At 45.0% G+C, this 15,668-nt stretch overlaps 1 protein-coding gene across 1 annotated transcript in view; it reads right to left on the reverse strand.

The window, feature by feature from the left end:
* The window catches only part of LOC147880178 (tobamovirus multiplication protein 1-like), an 80,883-nt gene that overhangs the window by 24,558 nt on the left and 40,657 nt on the right, over nt 1-15,668 (reverse strand). Inside the window, exons 4-8 of the mRNA XM_087370438.1 lie at nt 7,779-7,871; nt 7,582-7,653; nt 7,302-7,374; nt 7,083-7,128; nt 6,909-6,972 (exon numbers count right to left, since the gene is read on the reverse strand). Of these exons, the coding sequence (XP_087226564.1) occupies nt 6,909-6,972; nt 7,083-7,128; nt 7,302-7,374; nt 7,582-7,653; nt 7,779-7,871 (348 nt within the window). The remainder of the gene's footprint in view (nt 1-6,908; nt 6,973-7,082; nt 7,129-7,301; nt 7,375-7,581; nt 7,654-7,778; nt 7,872-15,668) is intronic.

The following is a 15,668-nucleotide window of genomic DNA, read 5'->3' on the forward strand; positions in this document are numbered from 1 at the left end:
AAAAAAAAAAAAAAAAACCTCTTTTAGGGTACTCCTACAGCCCTATTCTGGGCCTTTCTAAGCCACCTTCGTGGCTCATTTTGAGCCCCGTTTCCAGCCTCTTCACCGAGCTTTCTTCGAACCTCTTCAACGACTGCATTTGAGCCTCTTTACTGACACCTCTCGAGCCTCTACATCGAGCCTTCGACACTTGGCACATTTTCCTCGTGTCACTCATGGCACCCAAACGTGCACCCCGGTCGGATGAGTCATCTCAGCACGGTGACGATGCTGCTCATGCCGGTCCCAGAGGGTGCATCTCCTTCACAGCCAGTTTCTGCTATGCCTACCGACACACAGTTTCTAGATGCATTGGCCTCGATGCTTCAGGGGGCTTTTCAGCAGATGGGTCAGCAGTTGGGGCAGCAGCTCACCACTGCTATGGCTATGCACGATACAGCTATCACCTAGATGGGTAAGAACCTTGGGCAACAGATCACTACCGCCATCAGTATGCACGATAAGGGTAAGCAGCCCGCACCCCAGCACGGGGATCAGCCGAATAGCCAGGGTGATTTTCCTGACCCACACAGGGGATTTATGGCTGATGGCCGTCGCACTTATGATGTTGGTTCTATGCATGCACCCCAGCATGGGGATTATGTTGATTTTGGTGATGTCTTGCCTGTGCCGCCGAGCACTTCTCTTATTGATTCCAGGCCTCCATTTGGCTCGCATATTTCATTGGTTGAGCCGTCCATTTTGGGCCGGCCCATTGGCACATTTTTGCCAACGGCGAGCATGCCTGGATTGGGTGTTGGGTTTCAAGGCAGTTGGGAGAGGGGCCAGTCCTCTTCTCAACCTTTTTCTATGCCACCCACCCACCGAGATGTTTATGGCAGGCAGACTCAGCAGGGATTGCATGCTTCGATGACACCTCCTGTTAATACATTCAGTCAGACTCAGCCTGCGTATCAGGGAGGTAATGCTTTCAGTCAGACGCACCTTATGCATTAGGGGAGTGGTTCTCCTAACCAGCATGATGCTGGAAGTGGGCAGCATGCAAACATGGATGATATGCTTTCAGATGCCTTACGTTCATATAGGGCTTTGCCTGAGGATGTTCGTAATGAGATGCCCTTTTCACAGTATGTGAGCTTCAAGCGTGAGTATGCTGGTAGTCACTATAGGAATAACGCAGCCAAAGATGTGAAAGATAAAATCTCTGTGCATAAGTTTAAGGGTGACACTCGCACTCCCAATGAGTTGGAGGAGTGGCTCACGAAGCTTGAAGATTATTTCCGCTTCTACCCTAAGAATGATGAGGAGAGGATCATTTTTGCTGGCATGCATTTACAGGATTATGCACATACATGGTGGCGTTACATGCGAGAGTCACCTCAGAAGCCTACCACCTGGAAACAGTTCAAGGAGCTTATGGTCACGACCTTCGTCTCGGCCCTGATCCTTGAACAGTACCTTGCTGAATTTTATGCACTGTCACAAACATGTACGGTCCAGGAGTACTTGCAGCGTTTTTGGAGACTTTCTTTGTTTGTACAGGATATTTCTGAGAAAGGGAAGTTGCTGCGTTTTATACAAGGCTTAGATCCCTCTCTAGCTGCTGATGTGAGAGCTCACAATCCTCTAACCATTGAGCGAGCAGCCCAGCTTGCTGAGGTGTTTGAGCCAAAATATGCTGGCAAGTACAAGCATGTGTCACATAGCTTCTATGGTACTGCTTATGATGCTGACAGGAAGACAAATTCTGCTGATTGGATTGATAACAAACCAGCAGCTGCTTCCTTCCCACGATATCCAACGGTTTCTGGAAGTAAGATGCCATATGCAAAGCCATACAGGCCCATGGATGCAAAGACAGGTGTCAAACCCAGCACTGGTTTTGGCAAATCAGAAGTTAAACAACATTCCAGAGCCATAATGGACAGTAGAAAGAAGGCAAATTTATGCTTTAGGTGTGGAGAGAAATGGACACCTGAGCACCGAGATGTGTGCAAAATGAAGAATGTCGCTCAGCCAAACTCAGCATGATAATTGAAGTATCTGATGATGATGAAGTGGCTGATGTAGCAGACCCCCATGATGTCTCTCATGAGGAATTGACAGGAGTTCATGATGTAGATGAGTCTCCTGACACAGATGCCACAAAGGGGACAGTTTTTCCTTTTGATCCGGGTGGGGCTATTGAGCAAACCACTCATGTGATGCATGAGATTGATATTCAGCCTACATGTAGCAGGAAAGGCCGTAAGCCAACACTCTCTGTGTTGGAGCATCAACCTACAATGCCTTTTCCTGTCAAAGGTGATGCTAATGGTAATGTTCCTGTGGATGATGAACAGATTTATTGGGATGCCCAGTCTACACTGTATACCATCTCACTACATGCCTTGATGGGTGCCAAAAGTGCTGACACAATCAGGTTGAAGGGAATGATTAATGGCAGATCTGTCCATGTATTGGTAGACAGTGGTAGCACTCACAGTTTCATTAATTGTAGAACATTGCAAAGATTGGGATTAGTTGCTACAGAGATAGACCATGGTCTGAAAGTGGAGATCGCGAATGGACAGCACATGATCAGCAGACATTGTTGCCAGGATGCCAGGATCAAGTTTTCTGATCATTATGAGTTTGCAGGTGATCTTTTGGCATTGGATATGGGACCCATAGATGCTGTCCTGGGTTGTGATTGGCTGAAATCCCTGGGGAAAATCAGTATAGATTTGAATGCTTTATCTCTTGAGTTTTGCCACAAAGGTAGAACTGTTACATTGCAGGGCATTGTGAATCAGAAATTGCAGGTCATTTCAGCAAGGCAGCTAGCTAGGGAGCTCAAGAACGAAAGTGCCATTTATGCATTGAATGTCTCTGTACCTCAGGAGGGTGGTATTCCCCATGTGGATAATTGTGAAATGCAGAAATTGCTCTTAGAATTTGGGGATGTGTTTGCTGATATGCCATCTCAGTTGCCCCCAAAAAGAGATGTTGATCATGCCATAGTCCTGGAACATGGTAGTAAACCAATAAACAAGGGCCCGTACCGATTCTCTAAGGTTGAATGGGAAGAAGTGGCAACATAGGTGCGAGATTTGCTTGAGAAAAAATTCATTGCTCATAGCACCTCGCCATTTGCATCTCCAGTACTCCTGGTGAAAAAGAAGGATGGCTCTTTTCGTATGTGCATCGATTACAGAGAATTGAATAAGACCACCATTAAGAACAGGTTTCCTATTCCCAAGATTGATGACCTGCTGGATGAACTCAAGGGTGCTCAGTATTTCACGAAGATTGATTTGAGGTCAGGTTACCATTAGATCAAGATGAAAGAGGGTGATGAGCATAAGACTGCCTTTCGTACAAAAAGAGGATTATATGAGTTCAAGGTGATGCCTTTTGGTTTGACTAATGCACCAGCCACCTTCCAGGCACTCATGAACAAGATCTTACACCACCTTCTTTTCAAATGTGTGCTGGTATTTTTCGATGACATTCTCATTTATAGTAAGGATGCACAGGAACACATTGACCATGTCCGACAAGTGCTAGAAATCTTGAGAATGCATCAGCTTTATGCCAAGGCCAGCAAGTGCACATTTATGGCAGAGGAGGTTGAATATCTTGGTCATGTTGTAAGCAGGCACGGAATCAGGGTAGACCCAGCTAAGGTGAAATGCATTAAGGAGTGGCCGCAGCCACAAAATACCACGCAGCTCAGAGGTTTCTTGGGTCTTGCTTCTTTTTACAGGAGATTCATTAGGCACTTCGCCAAAAGGGCTGCCCCTCTCATTGATTTGCTGAAAAAGGATGCCTTCCAATGGTCAGAAGCAGCACAACTCAGCTTTGATAACCTCAAGGATGCCCTTAGCAATGCACCTGTATTGGTGTGCCCTGATTTCTCACGGTCTTTCATTATTGAGACGGATGCCAGTGGCAAAGGTTTAGGAGCTGTCCTAAAACAAGAGCATGGTGTGATTGCTTTTGGGAGCAGGAAGTTTAATGCCAGAGAAATGAATTATCATGTTTATGATCAAGAGATGCTGGCAATCTTGCATGCTTTTGCAAAATGGCACCACTACCTGTACGGTAGCAAGATTAAGGTCAAAACGGATCACGGGACACTCAAGTACTTCTTAACGCAGCCTAATTTATCCATGAAGCAGAAGAGATGGCTGGCTGCAGTTCAGTCCTATGATTTTGACATTGAATATAGAAAGGGGAAAGAGAATGTGGTTGCTGATGCCTTGTCCAGGATGTGGTCATGCAAACTGTCTGCCATTTCCACGCTTCATCAGGAGTGGATACTTGGGATTCAGGAGGAATACATGCAAAATTCTGATGCAGCTCCTATTTTTGTGGAGTTACAGAGTTCGTCCAGCCAAGGACATGTTCGATTTCAGCTCCGCAATGGACTGTTATGGTGCAGGGACAGAATTTATCTTGTGCCAGACTCCAAGTACAGGTTGATGGTATTACAGGAAATGCACTCATCCCCTATGTCAGGGCATACGGTATCACAAAAACATATGAAAAAGTCAAGGAGAGCTTTATTTGGGATGGTTTGTGGCGAGATGTGGTTAAGTTTGTTAGTGAATGTTTGCCCTGCCAACAAAATAAAGTGGACAGCCGGTTACCCGCAGGCCTTCTGCAACCACTACCCATTCCTGAAGGCAAATGGACTCACATTGCCATGGACTTCATTACAGGCTTGCCTTCTATAGATAAGGGTTGGGATAGCATATTTGTGGTGGTTGACAAGATGACTAAGCAGGCCCATTTCATACCGACTAAAACTCGGTACTCCGCTTCACAGGTTGCCTGGCAATTCATTGAGTATGTGTTCAAGCACCATGGTTTTCCTCAGGAGATTGTCAGTGACAGGGATGCTAAATTTATGGGTCACTTTTGGCAGGAGTTATTCACTGCAGTTGGTACTTCCCTTGCGCCTAGTACTGCTTATCATCCACAGACGGATGGACAATCAGAGAGGGTGAACAAGTGGTTGGAGGAGTATCTAAGGCATTAGTGTCATGACACACAGAAGTCTTGGGACAAATGGTTAGCATTGGCTGAATTTTGCTACAACAGCACCAAACACCTCTCTATTGGCATGAGTCCATTCGAGGCTATGTATGGATGCAAAGTGGGAATGCCTTCCAGAGTTGCAGACTTGGCTGTGAAAAATCAGCAAGCAAGGAATGATTTGGAGAGTATGAATGCCCTTCTGCAGTTGGCTAAGAGGAATATGCAGGATGCCCAAGCCAAGCAGAAGAAGTATGCGGATGAACAAAGGAGGTACTTATCTTTTGAAGAAGGGGATTATGTGCATTTCCTACAGAGCTGATCAGTTTCTGTTGTATCCTTCTCATCCAGGGCAACCTCTTGGAAATTTTGAAGGCAAAATTCTTTGGGAAGGGATGGCTGTAATGAAGGTGGGAAAAAGAAGGATTTTAAGGGGGAAATAGATGGGAGAATAGTAGGGGAAATGTGGGAACTGTGGGGGACTATATAAGTCAACCCAAAAAGGATTGTAAGGGACTTTTTGATGTGACATCTAATCCTATCTACTCTCCCTCCTGCTACCTGCTGCCTACGCTCACACTCTCTCTCTCTCCCTCTCTCTATTCCCTCAGCCTTCTCTCTCTTCCTTTCTCCTTCCCCTTCTCCTCTCTTCTCCTCCCTTCCTTTTGCTATTCTCTCCCCATTTCCAAATCTGCCCCTTCCCCCTTCTCTACAAAAATGAAGACATGTGGCATACTAGATCCATCTAGGGAATTTTGGGGCTCGTTAGGAATAAGCAAGCTGAAGCTTTCACGTAATCGGATTTTTTTTCCTGAGAAGCTTGCTACCACCGAGGTTGGCTGGGAGGAAAAATCAAGTGCCTGTGCCCATGATTCGACGTAACCAGCTGAGAGCGAACAGATTTTCGTGTTTCACAGCCGATCTCAAAGTCATCCATTGTCGTCAGCATGTCTTCTGCAGTCCACCACCTTGCCTCTCCTGAGTTTTGCTTCCCTTGACGTAGAGCTGCTGAGTCCAAGCCTCCCTCTCCTCCTGAGGACTTTGTGCTAACACATTTGCTATGTGGACAGTGGGAATGGTCTTCACCTCCTTCTGCACATGCTTGGTTTGTGCCATTATTTTACTGTTGTTAGAATTGTGTATGTTGATACGGCAGGAAACTGATTCTGAGGACAAGAAGGCGGAGACAGCAGGCAGGACATGCATACAAGGTCGTGAAGGGAGGAAAACTGTAGAAGGGCTGTGAAGTGTGACCTCGCACGTGTCTACTGCATCAAGCATGCAGAACAACAAAAGGAGAAAAGAATATGTGATAGTCATAGACTACCAGTCCTGGAAATTTTGTCTGCATATATAACTGTTCCAATACAAGCTCTTGAACAACTTCATCACAAGCCCTCTTGATATTCTTTATGATATAATTCAGTTCTAATGAACAGAGCATTAGCTTTCAAAGGCCATTTGACCATACAAAACAAAAAGCAACAGAAAAACATCTGTGCAGCACATAACCTTACACACTTCAAACAAAGCACGGTAATTAGCTTTAACATCCATGTTATCTTAACGCTTTTGAATACAATGCCATTTAATGAGTATGGGAACAATGAACTACTGACTTCACTACTATTTGACTCGAAAGATTTTGACTGCATTCACCAATTGAGTTAGCCACTAACATAGATATTAAACTCGAACTTGTTTGATTATATGAGAGTAGTGCGAGTTCTTTTTGTTAAACATTAAATTAGGGTGGTGTAGCAGTGGTAGTAGAATCTCATTTATTTTTGCAAAATGAAAAGTTGAAGACGAAAGATTTATGTTCATTGGAAATACCCAGAGCACCTATTTACCAGAACTGCTTATTGGCAATGACTTCAACATACCTCGCGAAGTTTCTTCTGCCGACCTTTTGACTCAATGGGAAATCTTCTAAGTACTAAAAACAACCTGCAAATACAAGCAGTTTGTCACTCAAAACTAGAGAGCCACAACGTGTCAGAGAGTGATAAAATGTATCATGGGACTGAAAAATACAAGACCTATTACTGGAAATTTACCTTCCACCGTAAAATAAGAATCCCAAAGCTGCAATTAAAGATACAACTGCAACCAGGAATTAAGATTAGTTGCTATAATTCTCTCCAAAAGAATGTGCATGCTCAACAGTTCCTTTGACAATTTTGAGAAGTTAGCATTTATGGAATACTGAAATGAGTAGAAGTATAAGATTTTCCTGGAAATTCGTTCTTTCAGTGAAGACGACAAGCAGGACTCACCTGCAAAGAACAGCCTGGCTATGGAAGATATAATGCTGCTTGGACGAATCCACTCGTAGATCCAGATGCAGACCTACTCAACAACCCTAAAAGTGGTAAGATGCAGGCAAACTACCATCATTCCCATGGTTGCAACAAATCCCAAATTTACATGTAAGGTTTAGCCATGGGAAACTTGATAGAGGCAATACTGCCTAAATACAAGCACGAACTTCAAACAAACATGGTGAAGCAATAAAGATGCTTTCAGATAAAAGTGTCAGAAAGAACCTCCTTTCACCTGAATGAAGTAAACTACTGCATTTATGATAAGATATCCAGGTCTCAGATGATCTGTTGGTAGGCTCTTAGCCTGCAAAATCAGTAAGGGAAAATGAGCAAGTTAAATATAAAGAAAAGACACCAAGCTCAGAATAATTTGTAGCCTCTAATTAGGAATTGACTCTGCTAAAGGGAATTAGGTGGCAGTTTACCAACCTGATGATAAATTTCTGCCCAAAAGAGAACAAGAAGACTGTAGGTTGAAAAGAAAAGAAGGCCTGGAAGGTCCAAGAAAACAAGCCGAAAAATCTGGATACAATCACATATATATATCATTATTAGCATATAATGCAATTAAACAACTTTTTTGCAAGGTTCTAGAACATCGTAGCAAGATTAGAGTAGGAAGCCTTGCACTGTAGGACATTTTTACCAACATGATTAGAAAGGATCTCCAACCCATAGAACTACATGCAGAGTGCGAGAAACGTGATTGTTTTCAAACAAACAAATCGGCCACGCCCACAACTGCTATCACACAGTGCTGTTAAGAGGCTTCATGTATGTGTTCCTGAATTTCATCTTCTACTCTTCCCGTGCACTCCTTCATTGCAATAAAATATTCTATCTATTGCTATCTTGCCCTGTGAGACATACTTGACCAAGCTTCCAAATTCTGGCAGAAAAATTGAACACTTTGCTAAGTCCACAGCAGGACAAAAGCATTATTGGCTTTGTATATGGCATATCAGATTATTTAAGATTTGAAGATCATCGTATATTCCTCCACAGAAATTCAGACAGATGTTGGAGAGGCAAACTTAATAGCTCACCGTGAAAAAGTTGGCATAATAAAAAACCCAAACCTCTACCTCCTGAATCTCCATGTGGCTATGGCATATATTACCTTCTCTAAATTGTTATAAGAATCGGGTTTCTAGGTCTCTGCCTCGAAGTCATTATATGGTGTGGCAATGCCATAAAGCATTGCTAAGACAGCACGTATACCATCTGCAGTTGAATGGTTCAAGACTACAGATTGTAGGAGATCTACATCAGCACCCAACCTTAGTCAGTGGCACATGAAATTAGAATCCCCTGGATTCACTATCCTACCACCACATGCCTAGAAGGCAACACTAGTATGTTCACTTAGGACACCTAGAACACTTTGGACAAGTAGGCTAGTGCCAACTACACTAACTGTCCTGATTAGGCAGTACTAATCCTATGCGCTCCCAGTTGCTCTCCAACCTCATGTTGGACTGCACACTGGAGTGCCCTGACTGAATACTTGAATTCCTCCCAAGGAGGCCCTTGTATAGGGCTGACTGCCCTCCTAACTAGCCTAGCCAACCCCAAAATCAGTCAGATAGGGTTGTGAACAATGGAGAGTAGCGAGCAAGAGTATAAGCAAGAGTGGAAGCTGAAGGACTGAATAGAATGAGTAAAGTACAAAAGTGAAGTGAGGGGTTTTGTCTAAGTGACAAAACCCCTATCCTATCCACTAACCATAGTTAGGGATTGGACTGTGGTTAGGGGGAAAAACCTCAATGAGGGAAAAGTGCCCCTAACCTACTTATTCCAATACATTGGCCACTGCCTAGAATATAATAATAATTCTAACACCCCCCTGTAGTGCCAATGTGGTGTACAAGGTAGTGATCAATCCCCAAAAGGAGATAAGTTTAGGGCACTGCGAAATGCCTCAAACTTCTCACGTGGACGTGCTTTGGTGAATATGTATGTAACATTGTCATGTGTTGACACATAGATCATACTGATCTCGCCTGCATGCAACTTCTCTCTGACATAATGATAATGAACCTCGATGTGCTTCGTACGAGCATGAAACACAGGATTCTTTGCCACTGCTATAGCACTCTGACTATCAGTGAGAATTGGAGAAGGACCCTCCAATAAGAGACGAAGATCAGCAAACAAACGACGCAGCCAAACACATTGAACTGTCGCTGTCAAAGCTGTCCTGTACTCAACTTCACATGAGGAAGTATCCACTGTAGATTGCTTCTTGCTCAGCCAAGAAATGCAAGCTTTGCCCAAAAAGAAACAATTACCACTAGTGGACTGCCTGGTATCATAGTCTCCAGCCCAATGTGAATCACTGTAGGCATGCATCTGCAAGTCACCCCTTATGGTGGTGGTCATCCGGGATGTAGGAGCAAAAGTCTCCTCATAATCTATGCCCTTCTTCTCTGCATAGCCTTTGGCAACCAGCCTTGCCTTGTACCTATCAATGGACTCATCTGGCTTCTGTTTCACTTTGAAAACCCATTTGGTACCAATGGCATGCTTTCCTTGTGGCATCCATAACATCCCAAGTCTGATTTTTCTCAATGGACTACAATTCATTGTGCATGGCATGCATCCAATGCACATTATCCTTCGCTTCTTCAAAAGAGTCAGGTTCTTCTTCATCAAGAAGAGTACCTGCATAAGCTGTCTCAATAGAAAGAGCCCCCCCTCCGTGCCTTACTGCACTACGAGTTCTGTCAGGCAAAGGTGCCTCAAGCCTACTCTCCCTGAGAGTCTGTAGCAACCAATTCGGAACTGTTTTGGCTGCGTGTATCTCTTGAATCTCTTGCCTGACAACTTCATCCACACCCTGTGGAGGTACAAAATCAGCATATGGCTGAATCGGGGCATGTGGATCAAGAGGAGGTTGCTGTAAATTCTGATTTTCAGCATGAGCCTCAGCTGGGGAACCAAATGCTATAGGAAGCATCCCCTCAAAAACAGCATCTGAAGAAGAATAGTAGATTCAGCATGTGTATGTGCTGAATTCTCTGAAAATATAACATCTCTACTCACAAAAATCTTGCGAGAAGCAGGATTGTAGAGACGATAGCCTTTGCTTTGTGCACTATACCCAACAAAAATGCATTTAAGTGCCTTATCTGACAACTTATGTCGAAACTCCACAAGCACGTGGGCATATGCAACAACCAAAAACTCTGAAGTGATCCACTGAAGGCTTTCTCCCATGCCATGCCTCATAGGGAGTGATTGTCTTCAAAGCCTTTGTGGGAGCCGATTCAAAACATAAGTTGCACACATGAGGCCTTCAAGCCAAAACATGTGAGGCAACTTCTTACAAGTAAGCATGCATCTATCTATCTCCATAAGAGTGCAATTCTTGCGCTCAGCTTTGCCATTTTACTGAGGTGTAAGCCTCACTATAAGCTGATGCGTGATGCCTTTCTCCTTCAAAAATGCCTCAAACTCATAAGACATATACTCCCCCCCTCTATCTGTGTGAAGTGTCTGCACCTTGGGTCCTGTCTCATTTTCAACCATAGCCACAAAGTGTTTGAAATGCATAAACACTTTTGATTTTGCCTTAAGACCATAGACCCAAGTATAATTGGTGAAGTCATCTATGAATGTAACATAATAGAGATAACCACCAAAAGCAGGTGTCCTCATGGGACCACAGACATCACTGTGTATTAGCTGTAATTTTCGAGTAGCTCTTATTGCACCATCCTTCTTAAAAGGAAATCTATGCATCTTGCCAAGGATGCAACCCTCACATGCATGAGGAGGAGGTGACTCCAAAGGAGGCAATGCATCAACCATAGCATGCTCTCTCTGTGTCAATGAGACACTGAACATTTGGTATTTTGATAGTGGTGCTTCTAAGCATATCACTTCTAAGAAGAGCCGTTTCGCATCTCTACATCCACCACCTACTAAAAAGAAGGTGACATGTGCAAATGATTCTTCTTATTCAGTGTGTGGAGTAGGGGTTGGTATTTTGATAGTGGTGCTTCTAAGCATATCACTTCTAAGAAGAGCCGTTTTGCATCTCTGCATCCTAAAAAGGTGACATGTGCAAATGATTCTTCTTATTCAGTGTGTGGAGTAGGGGTTGGTATTTTGATAGTGGTGCTTCTAAGCATATCACTTCTAAGAAGCATCATACTCACATCCACAGATGGCACAGATTTCAGAATTACAAATGTTCTTTATGTGCCACGTATAAAGAAGAATTTGCTTTCAGTGTCCTCTCTAAATAGAGGAGGATTTTAGGTCATATTTGATAATGCTAAGTGTGCAGTCCGAGTCAAAGAGAATGACTATGCTTTGATGTTGTCTGGCACTTTGCATCGGGGTCTTTTTCAGCTTGACATTTATGAGAAAAGATCTGATCTTGCACTTTCAGTGAGCACTCCCACTGTTGCGATGTAGAATGAGGAGTAATGGCATGCCAGATATGGGCACATGAGCTATGGTAGCTTGATGACACTTCAGAAGCATGCTATGGTTGATGCATTGCCTCATTTGAAGTCACCTCCTCCTCATGCATGTGAGGGTTGCATCCTTGGCAAGATGCATAGATTTCCTTTTAAGAAGGATGGTGTAGTAAGAGCTACTCGAAAATTACAGCTAATACACAGTGATGTCTGCGATCCCATGAGGACACCTACTTTTGGTGGTTATCTCTATTATGTTACATTCATAGATGACTTCACCAATTATACTTGGGTCTATGGTCTTAAGGCAAAATCAGAGCATTGTGGTGCATTTCAAACCTTTGATAGGCTGTGACAATAATTGTTACTGTGGGCAGAATTTTTTGGCAGACTCTGGTTGCGCATTTTACATCGCAGGAAGGGATTTTACTTGTCTAGTTTGCTTGCAAGCCATGTACCTGCATGAAGTACCCACCAAGGCAAGAGATTTCAACCCCTGGAGGCTGCAGGCCTACTTTTGGGTATTCTTTGTTGGCAGGTAGCTGCACTTCATAATTCAAGGTTGAGCCAAAAGCAATCTACTGCAACTTGTGAAGCAATATGGCTCAAGTGGATCCTTGATGACATGGATTCCATCCTAAATTGCAACAATAAGAGTTACATGGCCATTGCAGAAAACCCAATGTTCCATGCTCAAACAAAGCAGATTGAGGTACAATCTCATTTTGTTCGGGAAAAGATAATCACCAACAAGATCAACCTGCTATATTGTCTGACCAAGGAGAACGCTTCAGACATCTTCATAAAGGCACTCAATCAGGAGACACGAGTATATATTGAAGCTTCTCAGCATCGGACCAAGGCAATAGTCCAAAGTGTGGACATTGGGGGAGAATGTTGGAGGTCAATGCTCCACCCTCTGTTACTCTTTATCTATATCTTAGTCGCTCAAGGCCCCTAAATGAGGAGAAGTCATGGGCATCTCAAGATTGAAGGTAAGAAGGGCTGCCTATTCAGAATAGCATATGGTTATCCAAGTCATCCCTATGTATTCGAATGAACGCATAGATCTCCTCGCTAGAGCCCTGCAGCAAATAAGTGCCACTGTCACTCTTGCGGGTTGGGCCTCCGATCTGATGAGCATGGAGGGAAGGTCCCCTGTGTCTTAGTGCGTCGACAAGTCTAACATGTCTCTAGCTCTGGCTCGGGTCCTTGAAGCTATCCGCCTCCATGGGTCCTGCTGGTCACTGCTGTTTGGCTGGAAAACTCAGTGACCATACTCTGAGTGGGGTCTGGCTGTGTGTCGTGATCACCCCTATGGTGTGGAGTCGAAAGGATATCAGCTCTACAATCCATCCACTAGGAAGATCATGGTTCAATATAGACACGTTTCACGATAAGGACATACTTAAAAGAGTTGAAGCCCTAGTCCCTGCTCTCATTGAGAGGGGCTGCAAGGACGAAGAGGGAAAAGGTTGTGAAGTACATGTTGCATGATGCTTGGAGCCATTGCAATAAACATCACCACCTAGAAAGAGACTTCCTAAAATGGTACATGGGGACCTTGGAGGAGTCAGACATGTCAATAGATGATTTTGGATCCAAGCTCAAATGCTCCCTAGAGGTCATAAAGACTACGGGCGTAGGATGACCAACCCATTTGGTTGTTGGACTATGACCTTCATCTAGTTCTAGTTTCAACATGTAAGGCTTCAGGTGATGTGGGTGATGCATGATGTATTTAGCCAATTGTCATAGGGCCAAGTAAAAACGGACATGTAGGCGAATGATGTGGCGGCAACCTGCCACATCATCAGCCAACAGGTCGACATGGCATTTTTGCCACATCAGCAGTCTGCACATGTTTCCACATCATCACCCATACAGTGTCATGTCAGCAAACTGCATCTGCTGCCAGTTCATCATCCGTGCAGTCCTGCAAGGCTGCTTGCCAACATCCACAACATCCGTATAGTGCAATGTCCACACCATATATCTGCCATAGTTGCCAGCGACCTATCATAGGTTTTATGCCACCACATCAGCCTTACACATCGACACCCCCCTCCTAGAGTTGATGCCCCTACTAGCTCCCACTTTGAGTGCCCAGAGAGTTCTCTCTCTATGTATCGATGCCATTATGTTTAGGACTTTGGGTTTTCCTTTGTTTTCGTCAAGGGTGTTGATGCCCGATTAGTGGCTCCACCCTTCAGCTCATTATATTAGTTTCTTTTTAGTCTCATAGACCCTTTGGCATTCTGAAGACTTTTAATAAACTCTCTCTCTCTCTCTCTCTCTCTCTCTCTCTCCACTCACTTTTTGCTCTCCACCTCTTGGCTGCCTCTCCACCTCAGGCTTCCACCCCGCCTCTCCACCACCTCCCACTGGACGTGCCTCCCATTATGGGGGGGGGAACCGGTGCTCCCACTTCCAGTCGGACACTAAGACCTACACCCACACCCCAAGAGAAATGGGGGACAAAGCCAAGAAAGACAACAACAACAACAACAAAAAAAAAAAGCAAACGACACAATTGAAATTGGAGGATGTGAACACACGTTACAACCGAAGTGGACTCGGGGTAGACAGCAAGGCAAAGGTAGGACCCGCCTCAGCTTCTTCAGCCTCTATCTCTACCTCAACCTCAACTCCCGCTACAGTTTTAGTTTCGTTTCCAGCTCTAGCCTCAGCTCCCTCTATCTCTATCTCTACTTTGACTTCAGCCCCTGCTTCAGGCTCAGCTCTAGTTCTAGTCTCAGCTCCCTCTACCTCTACGATCAATGACATACTCATGCCCATGGTGCCGGTTGTTGTTCCCTTCCCCTCCTCTCCTGTTACAGCTCTCGCACAGCTTTTGACCCCTACTTCAGAGGTGTCATACACTATTCCGCATTACGCTTCACTCTCCCCTCTCCCTCTCAGTCAGCCCACGCTCCCACACCCCGTTGGGACTGCCTCATCCATTCCACTGTCATCTTCGTTCCTCACTCAGTCACCGTCCAGTTTCCGGACTCAGTCCCACACTTTCATGCCACAGTCACCACAGTTTCAGCATGGACATGGGTGGGCTGATACATCAGAGGCCTGTGAGACCTTGCACATGGAGATACATAGTTTCCATGAGCGTGAGATGGAGCTGACTCGCTTCACACGGGGTCCGCTTCAACCAGGAGCAGAGCCGCAATACATGAGCAAGCTAGGGCCATTCAGGAGCAGGCGGGTCTTATTCAGGGACTCAGACAGGATATCATGCAGCTCCGACAGGAGGTCACAACCATACACACTATCCCAGGGAGTACCCCGGTGGTCGAGGCACAGATTGCGAGCATGCAATCTGCTATTGAGAAGACTTCCAGATGGGTTGACATGGCCAAACGAGAACCCGCAAGGGTAACCGTTTCGGCTACCCTCATGGAGTAGCAGCAGAGAGCCAGTAAGGCTCTCAACATTAGAGTACGTGGGATCCCACGCACTGAGGCTACACCGATGGTAGATGCGACTACGTTCGTGGCCGCTACCTTGGATGTGGCTAACCACAGGATAGAGAGGGCATGGCGAGTGGGAAGAGATCCCAACCGAGAGCAACCCTTGATCATACGGTTCCATGACACTCAGACAAGCTTTCAGCTCTATGACGCAGGTCAGTCCTTCGAGATCAGCCAGCGATCTCTATGGATGAGGACCTCACACCTCTACAGGTTGAGGAGAGGCGCTCTTTGCTGCAGCAGAGGGATTAGGCCCGGAAGGAGGGGAAGTGGACAGTGGTACGAGAGGAACGACTTCTTACAGGCCCCCGTAGGGCACCTACCCCCTCCCCTACATAGGGAAGTGGGGTCTATGAGACTCAGATATCCGAGGCCCTGTCTTGCACCATTTGGAACTGTAATGG

The sequence above is a fragment of the Dipteris shenzhenensis genome, chromosome 32 (assembly GCF_047967505.1).
Source record: "Dipteris shenzhenensis isolate YYH24624 ecotype China chromosome 32, Dip_SZ_1.0, whole genome shotgun sequence".
Taxonomy (NCBI): Eukaryota; Viridiplantae; Streptophyta; class Polypodiopsida; order Gleicheniales; family Dipteridaceae; genus Dipteris; species Dipteris shenzhenensis.